The sequence below is a fragment of the Lissotriton vulgaris genome, chromosome 1_2, assembly GCF_964263255.1.
Source record: "Lissotriton vulgaris chromosome 1_2, aLisVul1.2, whole genome shotgun sequence".
Taxonomy (NCBI): domain Eukaryota; kingdom Metazoa; phylum Chordata; class Amphibia; order Caudata; family Salamandridae; genus Lissotriton; species Lissotriton vulgaris.
In genome coordinates, this window is record NC_141686.1 from 361173851 (window position 1) to 361190254 (window position 16404).

The following is a 16404-nucleotide window of genomic DNA, read 5'->3' on the forward strand; positions in this document are numbered from 1 at the left end:
CATAAGTCATATGTCAAAGCGAAAATTAAAAGAACCGATTTTTTTCTAATCTTTCTGTGTTTTTGGGTTATTCCTCATCATAGCTGTCAAGGTTTCAGATTGCTATGAGTGATATTTCAATGACTATGAGTGACACTTTCTTGCCAGCATTCTTAGGCGAAGAAGAAGAGGAGAGCATATAAATATCAGAAATTACACCCATCTGAGCAACAAGAAATTAAAACGTTAAGTGCTGCAAAGTACCAGAAATGGAAGGGCACTAACCTAGTGCCCTTGTAAAGTCAGAGGCAAAACACTACTGTTAACTGCTGCAACTAGTTAAAATATTTAAAACACTCCTAAAACCATTAATAAGCAATAGCTGTGTCACCTATGGTTTCACCATTCCTTTGCCCCATGCGTGCCATGATGTAAAGCTGTTTCTGTGATACCGACTGATGGAGCTAAATCCGTTTGTCTATTTCTGTATTACACATGCAGCACAAATGCTGTAATTCATAAGGATTCATGCGGACTGCTGTGATTTCTGTCTCGAATCAGGAGGCACGCTGGACGTGAGAGGAGCTCTCTGAACTGGTGGATGTCACCAGCTTCAAAGTACTAGTGTTGCCAGGCGACAGCAATAGTTCTAGGGGCCTGGGCCGGTAGGAAATTGAACTAGGGACATGTTACCACAGACTCGGTTACCTTCTGGAGGACGGGACGGTGTTCTACGGGCACAAAAAGATGGGGAGCTCAAATCAACGTTACACCCTCAGAAAAGCAATTATTCATTCCAGCTTTCACCAGCCCTAGTACACCCACTGGGCCCTAGGCTTTTTGCTGGCAATCAATCAAGGCAAAGGAGGAACGTCACTGGCCAGGCAGCTCTCTCTGTCCCACGCAGGACCCGGGTCCAGTCTTGTCGGATGTGAGAGGCCAGACACAGATTTCCGCTGCCTCACCCTTCATAATTATAGTCTGATAACAACAGTTTAGGTCACAGCCTGGCAGGCTGCTAAATTTTAAAAAAACACTCACTGACAACTCACAGAAGCAAAATAAAAATCATTCACTATAACTGAAATTCTGACTGCCATGTGAGCCGGCACACCACACCCATGACCCCAGTTTAGTTGCATCAGTATGACCAGCCCCGCCACGTATCATGCATCAGGCGTTAGACTAACGCATTTCATTGTGGTGATCCGCATCACCGCGCTGAAATGCGAAGTCACGCATTATAGCGCCTCCTCAGCTGCTATAATATACCCTGACTGAATGGCAATGCATGTTGCGCGCTGTTCCCGCTAGGTTTCTGGGGCGTGCTCATGATCTGCTCCTCACAGCTCTCTACTTTATTACAATGCATTGGGACTTGACACACCATGGGCTAATACCACGCCGCATCACTGAGGAGTCACTACCCAATGGCTTGGCTACTAAGATACTTAAAATATGATTGTGAAGCCTTGAGACATTTTAATAAGTGGGGGGCTGAGTCACGGGGTAACCCTGCAGTTCTGCCGGCCCACGCTACCCGCAGCGTTGCGAGTGTGTGGCATTTCAGGAAGTGTTCACTGACACTTGTCAGTGTGTTGGGCGATTAATGGTAGCTCAGGTCCTCTTTGCCGCTCGCACCACAGCACTGTGGATGAGGATCGATTCCCAGACCCAGAGTTGGCCACGCCTGACTTGCCACTTTGGTGAATCTGGTCAGCATTGCCATATGCTCCCCAGCCCAGCGGTATGGATTCCGTGAGTTACCATGTCACACACAGCTGAGTTCACCAGAGCTGGCAATAGAGCTGATGCCAGTCCGAGTCAGCAGCCTACCCCCCTGCCAGAGAGAATACTGTCCCCGCAACACACACAAAGGAGTAGGAAAATGGATAATAAAAGTTGCCACACACTCAGTGAGAAAAAACTGCCCTCGCTCACAAAAAAGTGACATGCTTCATCATTGGGCTTGCTTACTAACAACCTTGTGTTCCATGATGCCACCTTGCCCCATGAGCATCTATCTGTGAATAAAACTAAATAACATATGAGAAATACAAACAACTGAACATGCTGAGTGGCTATAGAAAAAACTTGATGAACAAAAACGTAGGAGAGACACAAGTTAATGCGAACCTTAGGAGTAAGAACACAGAAGTACCATTAGATGCCAGAAATCCAATACAAAGTTTTCTACACACTACCTACAGGAACACCACACAGTAAATGACCTACCCTGGACGGTGCAGCACTAACCCAGAATCAGACCATCTACAGAGGATAAAAAGAGATGACTCCTGATGAGGGAACAGAAGTGGGTGTACAGACTAAAAAGCCAGGTGGTGGGATTGAATGATGATATCCCTTGGAACACCCTGAATATATACAGTTGACCACTATATAGACTCCAGGTTTGATTAGTGGCCCCCTTGACTCCTACCTCCCTCACATTGCTGGAACTTTTCCCGTCTTAGGGTAGGAGGAGGACAGCAACTCGCCACCTACATGGAAAGAGTTGGAGAATGTCCAGGAAGAGTACCCACCTTGATGAAGTAAGGAGCTAGGGGTAGGATTCTGTGGGATGGAACATCTACAAGATGTGGACATAGATTACGGTACTAGGTGTGTAGATACACAGACAAAGTAAATACGTGATTGCTAACTTTAATTATGACTATGTGTGGTAGTATACGCGTGTATATCATGAACTGGAGCATTTCCACTGTAATCTAGGCATTTTTTCAGCATCATGACCCTTACAACTGTGTGAAATGACACCATGAGTTGCTTCCGAATTAATTTATTTTTCACATTTATACTGGGTGTGCAGTTACACCGACAAAGTATACAAGTGAACGCTTACTTTAATTTTGACTATGTGGGGTGGTCTACACATTTATATTGTGAACTGGAGCATTTCCACTCTAATTCAGGCATTTTTTCCCGAGTCATGACCCTTAGAACTGTGTCACATGGCACTACGAGTTGCTTCCAGATTTATTGATTTTTCCCATTTAAACATATCAAATAATCATGCCTATTTATAACACCTTTATGTATATGTTTTATCTCCTTATAGAGTTTGACAATAGAGGGTCCCTCCCAACCCCTCTCTAATTCTAGCGATTCGCTTGGTGAAACTCAGTGAGTGAGATTTTCTTGCTCAGCATTAGTGGGTGTATTTGATTGAAATGGATTTTGGTGATGGGAAAAGTACTTTCCTGAGTGTTATGTGGTGCAGACACTGTTCCACGATGAATGTTTAGACCGATTTGGACGTAATGCTTGAAATATTATTCCAGTAGGGTACTGTGAGCTTTGAGGTGGTGCGTGGATGTGGGGCAAAGAGGGAAGAAGCACCCGGGGGTTTGGATTTTCCACTTCCTGATACTTTGTGGAGGATCAAATGGCAATCTAGCAATAATTCTCTCCCCTCCGTGTGCTTTTCCCACAGATTACGAAGTGTGCGTGAAATAGGGAACCCCATGTTGGAAGGAATGCATTCCATGGATACCTAAGCCAGGATCAGAGGGTACTACGCTTTGGGATCTGGAGGGTCCTGATGAATGCCGGAGTGACCTGACAGTGTGGGCAAGATTTAAACAGCAGCAACATGCAGACCCTTTGGCAGTAAGGAGGGGTGAAGGAATCTTAATCTTCTCCTGTAACCACCATCCTTCACGTATTAAAAACTAGCCAGACGACCCAGGAATAAAGTTTCGAGTAGGTACACAACCAAGCTAGTTTTAACTTTCACTAGCTGCACTTTTCTTCAGTGATCCCAAATTGTCATTGTTTGTATTGCTTTCCCCTCCCCTTTGCTCTACCCCAGGCGTTGGTCTGCGCAGGGGTGTTAGTAAGGAAGCCCAATTATGAAGCATGTCACAATTTTGTGAGTGAGCACAGTTTTTTCTCTACCTGAGCATGTGTCACCTTTTATTACCCACTTTCCTACTCCTTTGTGTGTGTTGCAGTCATAAATTGGGGAGGTCAGAGTAGGGATGTCACCTCTCCCCACTTCAGGTTGTGTTAAAGTAAGTGCTGTTACCAACAGTGTATGTACAGTGGCTCATGACCATGAATCATGCAGGGGTGGTGTTGGGTGCACCACAGGCCCGGGAGTTCACGACGAGATGTTGCAGGCTGGCCATTCAGGGTGTCCGTCTGTTGCAGCAGTGCCAGTTTTCCGTTGTAGAAGTAAGTACCTGAGAGAGAGCCAGCATTCTTCCGTCTTCATGTAAACTTGTGCCATATCTGTTATTTGCTTTTAAAAGGTTGCTATGTGTGACATTTTCATATTTTCAGTGTTATTATGAGTGACATTTCAATGACTATGAGTGACACTATCTCTGTCACCAGTGACCAGAGTCACCCGACAACACCCGCAAAACCAGACACTTCTGATGCAGATAGATAAAAAATTAGGATTTGGACGTGGCATTTCTTGAGACCAGTTGTAGTAGCCCCGTAGCTTGTCCCATTTCTCCTCAGTGAATTGTTTGCTCTATGTTTCCTCCAATGTTCTACATTTGAATCACCTGGTATAATTTGGTCACAGCCTTACATCCAATGACCCACCTACAGGTGGGCTTTTTAGTAGGGTATTTGTCACATATAAAATAAAGGCCTTTTTTACTTAAAAAATCATGAGTATCCCACCAGAATCAGGTCTGTTGATATGTATGTTTCTGTTCATTGGTCAGCGCATTCTGCCATGTTGACTTCCGTTAATTTCGACCTTCCTTGAAGCATGCCATGGTACTTGTGTGTCCTTCCACTGTTTGGGTTGTGGGATCTACTTTTCACTGCTCCCTTGATGTCTGCTTACAAACACTTTTAGCCTCACAGGGATACTCTATGTGAATGTATTTCGTTAGCAGAGGCTTTTTTTCTCTTTTTAAAACTTAATTTAATAGTTTTCTTTTAATGACATTCACGTATATATTTTAAACTTGCCTTGTAACTATGCCCTTAGCAGATGCACATCCAGACCGCATACTTTAAATACTTTGCTCAACATTCTTTGTTTATTTCTTAATTTCAATCACACTTACACTATAAACTCTCCCTGTGAATGTATGTCACTAACAGATGCACATCCTGTACGCATACAGTACTGTCAACCATTTAAAAACAATTTCCATATTATATATTTTTATGGACTTTAATTGCAACAGATTTTTACTTTTAAATATATATACATACACAGAGAACTAGACTTAGAATGCTACATCTTACCCCAACACCCGTACTACCAACTTGCGGTAAGAAAATAAACAGCTATGACGCAGCCAGTCCTTGCCACGTCAGAGCGCTTTTTTCCTAACTGTACAATTTGGTTTCGTTTTCCGTGAAATCGGTTGATGTTTGCACACTTTCGAGACAACAGTGTTGCGTAATAAAAGTGGTTTTCATAAACTAATATATAGTTTCTTTGTCTGCTATACGATAACTCACGTTTGTTTGACGGACTCAATATATTTTCAAAAGCTCACAAAGTATTGCAATCTGTTCTTTCACAATCTTCTACTTTCATTATTTTAATTGACCTTACTGCTGCAAAGAACCTGAAATATAAGTAAAGGCACTCGTGAGAGGCCCCTGCGGTGAGTGGGCCTGAGACAGCTTTATGAAACTGAACAGAACTCAACTAGTTGTGCAGACAGTCCGTGACTGCAGAGCTCTGAGCTGTGTCACTTTCACAATTGCTTTAGGAGCTCCCAGCTGTGAAGTTACTTTGTGCAGCTGCCTGCATACAAGGAAATGCAGAGCAGACTCTCAGCTAAACTAACAGTTACGGGCTGAACGAAGACGTGCTTTTGGTGTCCCGCGCTGCAGGAGACAGTATGGGCTACTAAGCTTGTTGCAGATGCGGTCCTTCCTCCTGTGCCAGCAGACAACAGGCCTCCTGGGATTTGTAGTCTCTTTACCAGGCAGCTGCAGTGGTGTGGCCTCCAGCGCTGCATTTGTTAGTCTGGCACTATATAGCGGACAAATAGTTCTCCTGGGACTAATAGTCCCTTTAGCAGGCAGTCTGTTGACAGTGCGCATGGCTCTTTATTGACAATTAATGGTTGCCACAATGGGGCTTTACGGGTGGTCAGTCATAGCTCCGAACCTGTGCTTTCCTGTCTCCTCTGAGTCCGTACTCTTGCATGGACACGTACTGACTGGGTTGTTACTACTTTGGCCTTTTAACATAGGAGAGCAGAGCCACAGAAAGCACAGTCCTTAATGACTGCCCTTCCTTAGGGGCGAAAGCCAGGCTAAGGTGTCAAGCCAGTGCTTAATTTGTAAAATATTAAGTGCAGGTGCTCAAATTTTTGGGGGGAGGCCAAACGCACTTCTCCAGCTCCACCCAATTCCACCTCTAGCTCCACCCACTTACTCTATTGTCCCACCCAAATCTCCATAACACACGCTCTTGCATGTAATTCTACAAGCAGCTCTTGGTGACCGGTAGTAGCTCAATATTCTACATTAGTATTTTAACTTATAGACTGTAAGTAATAAAAGGATCTCTGAGCTTGACTTCCGGAAAAAAGGGGCAGTAGCGTAGTGGTTTATAGTTTCTGCTTACAAATGGAAGACATTCAAGATAAAATCCATCATCTTACAAAAGTAAAATCGGGCAATTGCAGTAAATCTCATATTATAAAATCTATACAAAGTGAACAATTAGTATGCATTTTAAAAGTTGGAAAATCTCTTTCTCAAGCTCAATGCACAATCCACCTGCGGACCCCCGAGTTGATTATTATCATCCCACAGAATACAGGCGTAGCAGAATCCAGAGCAACCCTACTGGCGAAGTGCTATGTTCCATATAGATATGAAGCAAGTTGACCCCAGACTGTAGATAGAACTCGGGCAAACCTCCTCCAGTGTACGGACACACACCTTCTAGCCTTGAGAAGTTTGAGCTCGCGGGATTTTATAGTTACAGAATATATTACATTAGAGAAAGCCTGATGGCCGGCTTGTCAACATTTGTCTGCATTTTTCTGAAGGTTGCCCGGCCCCATAGTTAAAAAGATGTTACCTACAAACCCCAGCATGCAATGTGTTGGGTAAAAAGTAAAATCCACACTGGCATACATAGTAGCGGGATGCGATGCCGCCAAGATCTTGTACAAGTTGTGGTCCAGTTACAAGCAGCTTACTAAAACCAAGGCAATGTCAGTATCTCAATTTTTAAAAATCACTGGTTTTTGTGGCTTCTGCAAATAACCGATGGCACTATTTCCCAGTTTCAGGTACTTGGTTTATCAAACTAGCAAAGATGAAAGACTGAGTTTGCCCTGCTACGATTTGAACTCATTACCTGCAAGAGAGCAGAGGTCAAAACCGAGCACTGATGTCACTGAGCCAAGAGAACGAGATAATATGGAGGAAGGAAGAAACTTGTAAATATGACAGGGAAAAACTTGGAAGAGCTAAAAAATATTACCTGCTTTAAAGCATAGCTAATGAACCTTTGAAAGAGCCGCCTGTGCAACCAAGGGTGTGGAGTCCCAACTTAGCATGTGGGCGAGTGAGAGCCAGGGAGCGAGGCGCTCAGGCGCAGAATCAGAATAAAATTACTTTTACTGATTCCAGTCAAGATTTATTTGTGACACCACCGCGGCCGCCCTAAGACTTTCGGACGGACTTTTGTTATTTTCAGGACCCCGTCCCCGATCCATCCAGCATCAGTACTGGATTTTCTGTTAGCAAGCAAGTGTAGTATCCAATCTCCCATTCATTCCCATACAGTCAGGTGCATTTATAAACTGAACTGTCCCTGTTGGACTTGTAATGAGAGGGTAGGGAATGTGCCGCTTGCTTGCCTTTTAGGCAAGGCAAGGTTACTTATGTCAGAGCATGTCCGGCTGGCGCCGATTACCCAATACCGACCCATTTGTTCACTGAGTGAGACCAGTGCAGACGACCAGTTTAAGCCCCTTTCAACATTTGCCAGGGTAGCGACCTCAAAAGCATAAATTCTGGTTGGGCGAAAGCCTCCCTCCCGCCCTGCTCCCCAGATGAGCTTCGTCCAGTGCTAAGCCAAGCCTCCTGGGAGATTCCATGGCGAAGTTGTGATCCCCGTTTGCCACCACAAACACAGAGGTTATGTTTTAAGACTGTGCGTGCCCTTTGTTACTCGTTTATTTCGTCAGGGTCCATTACACTTTAAGCATAAATTCAATAAAGAAGCAGCCTATAAACAGATTGATCATTACAACAGTTTCACAATTTACTCTCACTTTCCGAGGGTAATTTAGCAGCGTGTGCAACACTAAATATTAAAGAGTGCGTCGCCGTTGGTCAGGCGGGGTGCATGCAACTAACTTAACTTACACACACTGAGTTACCTGCTGTGTGGTGGGCACGGCCGGCCGTCAGGGGCTAGGTGGACCGAGGCCCACACTAGCTGCACGCACGGTCTTTCTCTTTAATAACTGATATTTGGCCTTGAGCTGCAGCTGATTACTACTATAACCAGACACAGTAACTTACGGGCTGATGATCGATGCCCTCAACGCAACTCCTCGGTCATCGGGGTCGGGCTGACTTGAACGCGATGATGACTCTTGGGCCAGTGAGCTTAGCTGCTGCGCGCTGCGGTGATTATGCTGGGGTGTGGCAACGCGAAACAAAATCTGCGCTCATTGCCGCGCGCACAGCCCCTACCCCAGTATAACTGAAATAAATTATCCAGCCCAATTCAGTGTCCTCCTGCCTGCGGCCCGCCCACAGGCAAGTGGCTAAGACCGCCGCGGCGTGCAGCGCGGTGCCGCCATCAGGAAAACTGTTGTACATTTAAATCATGTATTTAGGATAGGAATAATGAATTTCCTCAGGGTTCAGGGCAGCAGTCTAAGTCCCAAAGCAACACGTTTTCACCGCAGACACTGTGGGAGATGTGAAAAGCACGCAGCGGCTGCACGAGAGTACAGCAGTAAGTTAACATTGAAATAAATGTGACTTACGCAGCAGATGTGTGCTGTAGACTGTAGACCCGGCCCAGTCAAATAAGTGCCGGTGCTAAGCACCGGAAAGCACCAGCACAAATTAAGCCCATCAAGCACAGGAAATACATGCCTACTAAGAAACACTTGGCTTCGGGTCCAAGGGTTCCTTTGCTATCAGTCCACTCTCTCAAACTCAGTTGCCTTTTGCAGCACCTTTAGTACTACAGCTGCTTCCAGGCCTCCTCCCTGTCACGCTGGTTCTCTCTCTTCCTACAATGTAGGATACAGAGTTGATATACATAATACCCTACCAAGTGTCTTTTCAGACACTGAAAGCCTCAACCTTATTAAATACAGCATTACTCCTCCACCCCTATGATTTATAGTCATATTGCGGTCCTTGTTGTTCAGAAATAAAGACTTGATAATAATTATGTGTTTCTTGGAAGACTGAGGACGTTATCCTGACAATAAATGCGTACATTAAATAAAGGTATACTTATCTACACTAATCGTAGGTTGAGACATTTTGCAATGATTAATGATACACAATATAAGTTTGAGACTCTTACATTGATTCAGCACAAGTATTGTCAATTAAATGAACCTATAAGAAACAGGTATAGGAAATATCCCCTTGTTAGGATTTCTCTTTTAGCAGAGTTAATATTTTTTTACTAGAAGTTAGCAGAAGGAATCCATTTTTAAGATTCAAAGACCTCTTTTTTTAATGAGATAAATTAACAAAAGGAAACTGTTCCGTTTAATAGAACTAGTATCTCTACTCTCCAGAGTTAGTGGATGGTTAGGGATCGAGCAAAATATATTATTGTTTAAGTCAATTGCTTTATGGAGAAATATTAAATATGAATGGTTATTTATTTACCACAGACAAATCCTGTGACATAACCTTTAGTGTCATATTGTACTGAGAAAATAATTAAATGAAATGTGCACTGGTTTAAAAGAATATAATTTAAGTGATCAATATAATCGTGTGGAAATGTACTATGAATGTATACTATATATTTGCGATGTCATTCTCATTTACAATTGTTTTGATATCTTGAATGGTTTTCATGTTCTCTTTTTGAGTGATAATTGACATCTTAATTATAAAATGTTATGTGAAGCAAAGTAAAACATATGATAACTGTTCGTCTATCTGTCTTTTTTTGGATAGAAAATATTGTTTATGATAACCCAATAATCATGTAAACAATATTGTTGTGTTGCATAAACTAGGGCTCTGGCCAAGCTGAATAGGCTTTGGCTTTCCCACCCATGGGTGCCTGGCCGAAGTTCAGTGCTCCATTGCTTAAACTTAAACTGAATTCCAAGTAATTGAACCCCCATACAACCTCATTGGGCATACGTGCCGGTGTGGTGTCTGTGCTTTCTTGGTTACAAGCAGTTCTGTGAAGCGTTCAGGGAGGCGGTGGTAATTCTAACCCAATTTTGTTCTTTAGCATAGCACTCACAAGTACTGTACTAAGAAAAGACATTACATATGTTTTAAAGTGTTTATTTCGACTGTCTAATCCTGTTGCGTAGTACATGAGTAATAACCACACAGAATATAATTAGAACAGCACTCATGTATGTTACTAGCAGCAAGAATAATATGAACATTTGTAACAAGAGTAGAATGTTCCTAGGAGCTTAGCAACTGGAAGACTACTTCTATGTGCTACACTACGAGAGTTTGGCATAGCTAACTTGCCAGTAGAGTTTCTTGGGACTCAGCAAACTGCATACCTGCTCACATTGGAGAAGCTGTGACTATAAGACTGAAGTTGAGAAAGTGTTCCCTAGGATGGAAAACACACATCAGCTGGGCTTAGCTCTGCTCCTCTCTGTTTGGCTCTCAGCATAGGAACAGATGCTGCAGCCGTCTGGCAGGAGCTCTTGCCATAACCCGGGATGAAGATCTCTCTAATTCAGTGCTCAATTCATGAGTGTTAACCACTGACTTTTACTCTACATTGGGGGACTTCCCAATAATCCGAGACGTAACCGCTATGAACCAGCATGATAAAAATATGTAAAACAAGACGACATATATATTTTTCACATTCACTGTCAGACCTTGAAAGGCAGATTTCATGGAGCTGGTAGCATACTTGTGTCGCCTTGTGTGGTAGCAAAGTTATTGTTTGGATAAATTGAAACAGTCATGAGTTCCCCGAAAGATAATGACATGCCGCATACCGACCAAACACAGACAGGATAACGTGTTGGGAGTTTACAACAGTTGTGTGTCTAGTTATCTATTTGGAAAAATAATATTGTCTGTGATAACCATATAATCATGTAAACAATGTTTAGGTAATATATGTATTTGTAGTTTTGTGATTGAAGATTGTTGGAATGAAATATATGTGCTTTCAGAATGTTATAGATTAAATGTTCTCTGAAAACTGAACCTTACATTGTGAAGCATGTAAATAAAACAAAATGCACTCCCCAAAAATACTTTATAACCTCTTTTAAGGCTCTAACAGTAGATGTATTACTGTTTGAAACAAGACGGTAGGGTCATACTGGCTGGGCTGGTTGAAGTACATGCAGGGTCACTGGCTCTCGCAGACTGTTTCTTTCATTTCCCTAAATAGCCTGTTTTAAGATTCAAATGTTAAAGACACAATACATTCGAGCAGCAGTTCTTAACCTTTTTAATTCTGAAGCTCCCCACTGATTCATTACTGTAATCCAGTAATTATTGGATGCCGGGACCTTCGGCCTAAGCTATTTTTTGACAATACTCAAAAATATAGACACAGGAATACATGAAACACGTTCTCAAATATTGAAATCTTTTGTTTAATTCACAAAAGGGTCACAATTTTCAGTTTTGCTTCTTCATTCAAACCTACTTTATTAATTTGTATTCATTAATTTTAATAATATTTAATTTTGTAAAAACGTTTGCAGACCCACTGTGTAGGTCCCTTGGATCACAGGTTGTGAACCACTGCATCACAGAACTAATTAGTGAGGCACAATTCATATAAAAGGGAGGCAAACCACTATCCACAAAATTAAAGATAGTCAACTGGGAGTATTTAGGGAATGTTACCATATCATAACATTTGATATTTCGGCAAAGGAGGTCTAATTTTTTAATAGGCAAATTACTATATGCTCCTCCACAGGTTTCCCATCAACAAAGTGTGGTGTATACAATGGTCGATCTACGTGTGTTCACCATTCTGTACCACTTACAAGAAGACACTAGGTAGCTTAATATATTTGCTACAACAGTGACAGCAGCCAGCAGAAAATAGATAGGATCCCAGGTGGCTCTGCAGTCGGCAGTAAACAGATAGGATCTCAGGTAGAAGCTGGATACTATAACACCAATAGGATCTCAGGTAGAAGGTGGTCACTATGATGCCGCAGTCGGCCACAACCTTATAGTTTACGTACGTCTTTATGCAGACGAAGAAGGCTGTACACTACTTCTGCACATAATCTGATTCAACAGCACAGCCACGGAGGGTGGCACACTGCTTTTATACAACATTTAATGCAACAGTACAGCCTTGGAGAACGGCACACTGGTTTTGCACAACATCGGACACAATGTTGCAAACTTCCAACAAAGGTCACTAAGGAAGAATGGATTATAAAAATAAATTGGAGAATTTTGGAAGTTGGTGAGAAGAATCTATCACTATTCCCCTCTGTTTGAATTGAGGTCAGAACCTCAGGAACCCTCACAACAATGACCGACATAGCTGGGGCCGTTGGTGTACGTACATTAGACCATTTGTCCTACTTATGGTAGACATTCTGACCTACTTGCTTCTCTTCAGGAACATTATGTAAAGACTGGCTGTCTGAAACAGAAAAAAACTAGGAAAAAATGACCCAGACTCCCTTGTAGAAAACTCTCAGTGTATCAAGTACAGTATTTATTGATTTTACAAAAAGCAAAAGCCAACTCTCACTTTAGGAGTAAGACAAAAAAGTCTGTGTGAAACATGGCAGTCACTCAGCAAACTTTAGGTGCTTTTATAATTTAGAGAATAAATTACATTTAGGATCTCCTATACAATCAGCAGTCTAATACCATGAATTCAAATACATTTGTTGTTTTATTACATATCTAAAAACATACATTTCGTATTAATGTGTAAAATCTAGTCATCATTGTGTACATTTCATAGCCTCATGATTGTTCTTGCTGTATCATAATAATTTCGTTCATGTTAATTTCAAAGTAAACTGAGTTTGATCCTGGTACACACCTCTGTAGGGTGGTTTTTAAAGGCTTTTGGATGCCCATACATAGGCGGTGTTTGGATGTTTGGTTATGTATCATTAATACAGATTTCTAAAGTATTGGGTTTCACATTTCTTATTCCACTAATGGCCGTTCAAACCACTTGTTCAGTTTAGAACGTGTTGCTGATAACGTGAAAGTAAAGTGTGTTTGACCCTCGAGCAAACCCCTGTAGTGTGTTATGTATAAGGATGGGTGTGCTGAAGAGCAGTCTCGTTCCTGTTCCTGAGTGGCTGTGTGGTGGTGTGGTGATGATGATGATGGTCGGCAGCAAGAAGAACATCCTAGACACTACCATTTGTTAAAATGAACTCAGTGGAAAGCATGTGTTTCTACTATCTTTGGCTACTGAAGAAGTATCCTTTTTTCTGATGTGCATATTATATCAGTGAACTCCTTCCTCTAAGCAAGGCTGGGCTATAAGAACACTGTTTATTTGGCAGCTCCAGCAACACAAAAGCGGTCAGAGGACGTCCCAACTGCATCACAAAGTTTCACTGCTTGCGCACGAGGCAGCACATACTTTTTATGCCCATTCATTCACTTGCAGTTTATAAAACAAGAGTTTCTTTTTACTTGTAAAAACAAACCTGAATATCATTTGTGTCAAAAATCTGTATCTTTTGTGTTCCTTTACTTCTAAATCCATTTTTTTTTCCAGGGCCAAGGTTCAAGAAATGTAAAGCAGGGAGTCGATAGTTCTGGACTTTAAGAGATGGAATTCTTTACTGCTTAAGATTCTTTACTTATCTGTCAATCTTTCAGAAACCTTTTAAGAACTAAACTTTTTGTCAGCTCTCTCTGTGATCATTACTTTCGTCATCATGCACGGATTCTGTCCTTTCACCAGTTAGGAGTTGGTTGGTTGATTCTCTGTAAATGAGAAAGGTCTAAAATATATTCATATCAAATGAATCTGGCTGTGAATCATTTACAGTCAGTGGGGAGCCAGCAAATTTCACAAGGGTCCAGCTTGATATTGAACACCTCTGGGGAAGTTCCACTATGGTGGATGCATTAACAGATGCATGTGAAGAGTGAACTTAGCATCATGTATCCCAACTCAGTGCTTCGGAGGTAAATGTTGTGCGCTGCAAGCATTAACTCTCAGAGTTACAGGTCACAATTTCCTACTTTGACTTCTTGTGCCTTTGGATGTTGTTCTCTAGCAGCTGTCATTGAACCGGTTGTTGCACAAAATGGCCAGACACCAAAACCAGCAACAAATATTCTCCAGTATGTGCTTGGTAAACTTATTCAAGTGTGTTGTATTTATAGTTTTTATCACTAACCCCTGTAGTTAGCTGAAAGCCCTTCCGTCAAACACTTCAATATCCACTACAATGGTATGGTTTCTCAACTGTTTGTGTTTGTGTGGTGCACTTGAATGGCATTTCCCCTAAGTGGGTTCGCTGGAGATTTCTTAATGTTGAAGGGGCACTAAAACTACTTCCTCATTCACTGCAGTGGTAGGGGTTTATCACCTGTGTGTGTTCTTTGATGTCTTTGTATTTCTGATAACTGACTAAAGCACTTAACACACTCACAGCACTCGAACGTTTTTCCCCCTGTGTGTGTTCGCTGATTATTCCTTAATTTTGAGGAACGACTAAAACTATTTCCACATTCATTGCAATCAGATGGTTTTTCCCCTGTGTGTGTTTGCTGATGTCTCTGCAGAATTAATAACAGACTAATGCTCTTCATACATTCACGGCACTGTAATGGCTTTTCCCCTGTCTGTGTTCACTGATGACTTCTGAGATTTGAGGATCACTAAAACTACTTCCACATTCATTGCAATTCTATGGTTTTTCTCCTGTGTGTGTTCGTTGATGTCTTCGAAGACTTGATAACACGCTGAATCTCTTCACACATTTATTGCAATGGTATGGTTTTTCCCCTGTGTGTGTTCGCTGATGAATCCTGAGATTTGAGGAATCACTAAAACTACTTCCACATTCATTGCAATGGTATGGTTTTCCCCCAGTGTGTGTTTGCTGATGTCTTTGTAGGTGTGATAACCGACTGAAGCTCTTCACACATTCAGTGCAATGGTATGGTGTTTCTCCTGTGTGTGTTCGTTGATGTCTTCGTAGATTTGATAACACACTGCAGCTCTTCACACATTCAGTGCAATGGTATGGTTTTTTCCCAGTGTGTGTTCGCTGATGAACTTGAAGTAGTGATAAGTGACTGAAGCTCTTCACACATTCAGTGCAATGGTACGGTTTTTCCCCAGTATGTGTTCGCTGATGTCTTGTGAGATTTGATAATAGACTGAAGCTCTTCAGACATTCATTGCAATGGTATGGTTTTTCCCCAGTGTGTGTTCGCTGATGAACTTGGAGTTGTGATAACTGACTGAAGCTCTTCACACATTCATTGCAATGGTATGGTTTTTCCCCCATGTGTGTTCGCTGATGATCTTTTAGGAGTGTTAACTGACTAAAGTTCTTCAAACATTCATTGCAATTGCACGTTGCTTCTCCTGTGTGTGTTTGCTGATGGCTCTTTAGTAGTGATGACAAACTAAAGCTCTTGCTGCTTGTGTATGATTTTTCTTTCTTGGTTAGTGTCTCTGGGTCGGGTTTATATTTGTCTGCATCCCTTGGCTGCGTTTCCTGAGGAGCTAACATGGTTGGTAAAGCACTTTTGTTACTGTCACATTCCCTGAATGTGTGTGGTATTTTGGATGGTTGATTTCAGATTTCACAATGAAATACAAGACTCACCAACTACATATATTATATTTGTGGCAAGTAAAGCTTCTTTGTAGGTGGTTATGTCTTTAGATTGCAGAATGTTTTTGCATGTTTACGGGTGAAGATTAGTCTGGTTGAAGCAAATTGGGACAGTCTGTTGTAGATCAGAGACCCTCTCTTTTTCCTTTACCCTTCAGTTGTCTGGCTCCACTCCCTTGTGCTTTTCCCTTGTTCCTGTGGTTTGGCCAGAAAGAGTTTACAATACACCTAGCGTGCTGAATGGTGGTCTGCCATCATTAAAGGAAGCAGAGCAATTCTGTATCTACCTCATACCGAACACATGATCAAAGCTGGTGGTGGAGGCCTGTTTATACAGGAAGTGATTTGTCAGTGTTGTTGTCTTAATTTTCTAGAGGTCGTTTCTTAGTCCTGTGGCGTGGAAGTGCACAGCTCAGACTCTTATATCCACCAAATTGCT

The 16404-nt window shown here is 42.1% G+C and overlaps 1 protein-coding gene across 1 annotated transcript; it reads right to left on the bottom strand.

Annotated features, from left to right (window-relative positions):
• Positions 1-13332: 13332 nt before the first annotated feature.
• On the bottom strand, positions 13333-16034 carry LOC147736859 (uncharacterized). Its single transcript, XM_086953543.1, has one exon. The coding sequence runs from the start codon at positions 15858-15860 to the stop codon at positions 15027-15029; it is 834 nt and encodes a 277-aa protein (XP_086809669.1). The 5' UTR covers positions 15861-16034; the 3' UTR covers positions 13333-15026.
• Positions 16035-16404: the final 370 nt, after the last annotated feature.

Excerpts from the sequence above, each read along its gene's own strand:
- LOC147736859 (XM_086953543.1), bottom strand. The coding sequence starts at position 15,860 with ATGTTAGCTCCTCAGGAAACGCAGCCAAGGGATGCAGACAAATATAAA.